The 3,636-nt window shown below is 41.4% G+C and overlaps 1 protein-coding gene across 1 annotated transcript in view; it reads left to right on the plus strand.

The window, feature by feature from the left end:
• The window catches only part of LOC104492392 (transcription factor SOX-5-like), a gene marked incomplete at its 3' end in the record, with an annotated part of 118,839 nt that overhangs the window by 60,574 nt on the left and 54,629 nt on the right, over positions 1–3,636 (plus strand). Inside the window, exon 4 of the mRNA XM_010134949.1 lies at positions 80–165. Coding sequence (XP_010133251.1) covers positions 80–165 — 86 coding nt within the window. The remainder of the gene's footprint in view (positions 1–79; positions 166–3,636) is intronic.

Here is a 3,636-nt window from a genome sequence, read left to right on the forward strand (position 1 = left end):
AAAGAGTGAATGCAGGACTTTAATTTGCAGGTGGAGAGTAGATAAAAGGTGCTGACGCCTCTATTATTCTCTTACTTAGGTGACCCTTACCCCGTTCAGCTGATCCCAACTACCATGGCAGCTGCTGCCGCAGCAACACCAGGCTTAGGCCCACTCCAACTGCAGGTAAGTCCGGAAACAATGCAGAGGAGGCAAAGGTTAAGTAAATATGAAAAACAGTTTTCTCTTCCATTTAAACACAGTGCAGTTAACAAGGGGTTTGGTCTGTTCTCTTCACCTGAGATTTGCATCTGAAGCAAAATAATTGTCAAATCATACGCATTTTCGTTTTACCTTGAGGGAACTTTTTGTTACACTTTTGCGTCTTTATTGTCAATTTAACTACTTTCAGGTTTGTGCTTTAAATTTCCCCAGAGCAGTATGTTTGCTTCTTTTCCATGAGGTAGTTCTGATGCAGGCTGCACAGGCTGGCTAGGTGTAAACCAGCAGAAGGAGACGCATTGCTGGGCAGAAAAGCTCTGTCCTAACAAGCACTTTTAAATTGCTTGAAAGTCACTTAACCTGGTTATGTCCTTTTAGGCTGTAAGCTCTTCAGAGCAGTGGCTGGCCCTGTCTACAGTGTCTCATGGTACCCAGCACTTTTAAGGCACTGCTGTAGTGCAGATAATTAGCGATTGTACTAATTGAACATAGGCAGTTAGGAAACAGGTGGAAAGATACTGAAGATTATTTTTGAGCTAAGTTAAAGAGTTGGCCTGGTAGCCAGATGTATCTGATTCAGAAGTCCCAGTAGCATTCTAAATTTTGGGGATATTAGAGTGTCCTTGAGTCTTAATGATAGCAGTGCAGATGTTCCTCAGGTATTCCTGATCAGCCCCACACTGCTTTTCGGGTCATTGGCATTAAGCAAATGCAATGTCTATCTCCACAGTTTGGGTTTTGGTACCTGCCATGTATGGTAGTATCAAGCCCGGTAAAATCTGGCCTAAAAGGAAATCATCTCTAGTTCCACAAAATCTGGATTGACACTCTTTTGTGTCAGTAGTCTCCATTGCTAATTTGTCTCCATGCTGATTATTATTTGCCAAGTCTGATGGCACAGCAGAGTTTTATACCTACTCAGAAAACTCAGCGTTTATAAACATTACATGTAAAATGCATTCTCAAACTCAGTTTGGCCAGCATCGGTATGAAGCAGACTCTCTGCAACATCAGATATTTCAGCTGCGTGGCCAGCATACAAGAGCGCAGGACATAGTTCTGTGGAAGACTTTTTTAGTTTTAACACAGCCAGCGGAAGTTAGCTGAGTTTCACAGAAGTAGCTGCCAGTGTGTAAGCTGACACATTCCGTGCACCGCAGAGGTTAACACATTCATTCCTATTGTGCCTTTGCATGAAAAGCTACACTGTCTGTGTGTTAGTTCCTGATTCTGTGAGTTACAAATACTGCAGGCGGCTTAAGAATCATGGAAGCCATAAAAGTCATCCCTCTGAAATGAATTTTGAAGAGTAACGTCAGTATTGATAAAGTGCTTATAATAGCCAAACATACACAACACACACACGTATGGAAGAAAGGAGAGGAAAAAAGGAAAACCAAAGGAGGAGATAGCTAGCAATAAGAAAATAGAGGTTTGAATCTGATTCTGCTTATTTTTGCGGTCATTCAAGCTAGTCCTGAAATAATGCAGCAGTGCTCCAGTGAGTTCAGAGGGTGGTTTACTTTCATTTCAGGACCAGCTTTGGGCTGTATCTCTGCATGTGGTGGGCTGAAGTATTCTGATTAAAATAGGCTTTATCACATTGACAGTTTCCTTATAAAAAAAGTGGGCTTTATGCAAATGTGACTTGACTTCATAAATATCTTAAGATGAGTTTAGGTTGTGGAAAATTTGAAAACTTCAAAGGCCTCCTGTTTCTGTGCAAATGTGCAGAATAAAATGGAAGTATTGACCAAATTCAGTTATGTTGTTTTGCTTCATGTTATTTAGTCTGGAACCAAAGGGGTAGTTTGGCAGCCAGTCCGTACGAGAGGTTCAAATTACTAACTCTGCAGTCTCCTTCAAATCTTTCAGACTTGATCTCTAAGGGTATGCATATACTGGAAAAAATTTGAAGTTTTCTTTCTTCATGTCGTAGCTATCGGTTCAGCCTGTCCAATAGAAAAGGGACATGCCTCCTAATTTCTGGTGCCATTTGAAGGAGCCAGATAGGCTAGATGTGCTTCGAGAGAGGTTTTGTGATACAGTACTCAGAATGGACTCTCACCCGTGCTCGTGTGACTGGAGCTGAATCTAGTGTAGTTGCTAGCCTAGAAGGATTGTTCCTTCCAAACTCTTCAAATCCAGTTTAGCTCAGCGATGACTGTTTCTTCAGTCCTGAAGAAACATTCGTGATGTTTGTCATGAAGAACTGGTCCAAACCCACCTTCGAATGGCGTGAGCGAATGTGCAGCCATTACCTTCTCTTTACCTTTAACAACGAACTCCTCTTACTTGAGACATTCCCCCGCATTGCATATAGCCACGGTGTTCCCTACAAACCCTCTGTCACCTGGTCAGCAGACAGCAGACAGCCAGAAAAGTACAATGTATCTTCTTTATTTCCTTTTCCGTTCTCCCTGTCACTCATCTTGTAGGCTTTGTATACTAAAAGCTGGAGTTTTCAGGGGAGATCAAAGAACCTGACACAATGCTCAGTTTGTTGCTCCCAGCAGAATTTGGTACACAGCATTATCTCGGTGAGGACAAAGCCAAGGAATTTTTCTCCTTTGTTTGTGTAGCAATAAACGTGTCTCTGTAATTTCATTAGAGAATTTTAAGTTGGGACATGGCTTTAGTGTACTTAAAGATCAACAGGAAGTACTTTTTTATCCCTGGTTGTCATAATTGAATTTTTTTTTTTTTGGTAGATGAAACGCACACTGTATTTATAGAAGAACAGCTAACACCTGATTGTTTTCCTGTGGCAAAGACACTCTCTGTCAGTGAAAATGTAATCTCTCATGTTGAAATGCCCTGTTGATTCTCACTGATGGGTTCGTAATCTGAGGCCTCCGAGTCCCCGCTGAGGTATACAGATTCTGTCACCTGATATCCACCACAGTTAGCCATATGTGATTGCCTTTATTTCCAGTATCCACAGAGAGACTAATGACTCAATAAGAATGGGAACTAAAACTTACATTGTTAGATGTTGCAAAAGGAGTAGATGGATGGGGACATGTTGGAGAAGCTGGAAGTAACACCATGCTTGAACCTGTCCTCTGGTAATGAGCTACCTGCCAGCCCTGCATATTCACTCATACACATGTTTAATGGCATAAATGCCTTTTGGAAAAAAGTTTTTTAGCTTTCTTTTGTTAATGAATGGATTCAGCCTCAGATATTGCGTGAAGTGCCTTCTGAAAATATACCCTCATTGCACTGAAGTCCCTCTTGGATGGCACCTGAGTTTCTTATGTTTCTGGTAAATTTTGTAGGGTCTTACTCTTCAAGAATGACACAGCATTGTGTTACCGTTTCAGATGGATGAGGACCAAACTGCACATAGCCTTATGGCTTACTGAATAAAGCTAATGAATCCTAAGTACTGCTGTACACCTTGTGTGAACATCATGTTTTCTTATATGGTTC

Source organism: Buceros rhinoceros, unplaced genomic scaffold, assembly GCF_000710305.1.
Source record: "Buceros rhinoceros silvestris isolate BGI_N320 unplaced genomic scaffold, ASM71030v1 scaffold5614, whole genome shotgun sequence".
NCBI lineage: Eukaryota > Metazoa > Chordata > Aves > Bucerotiformes > Bucerotidae > Buceros > Buceros rhinoceros.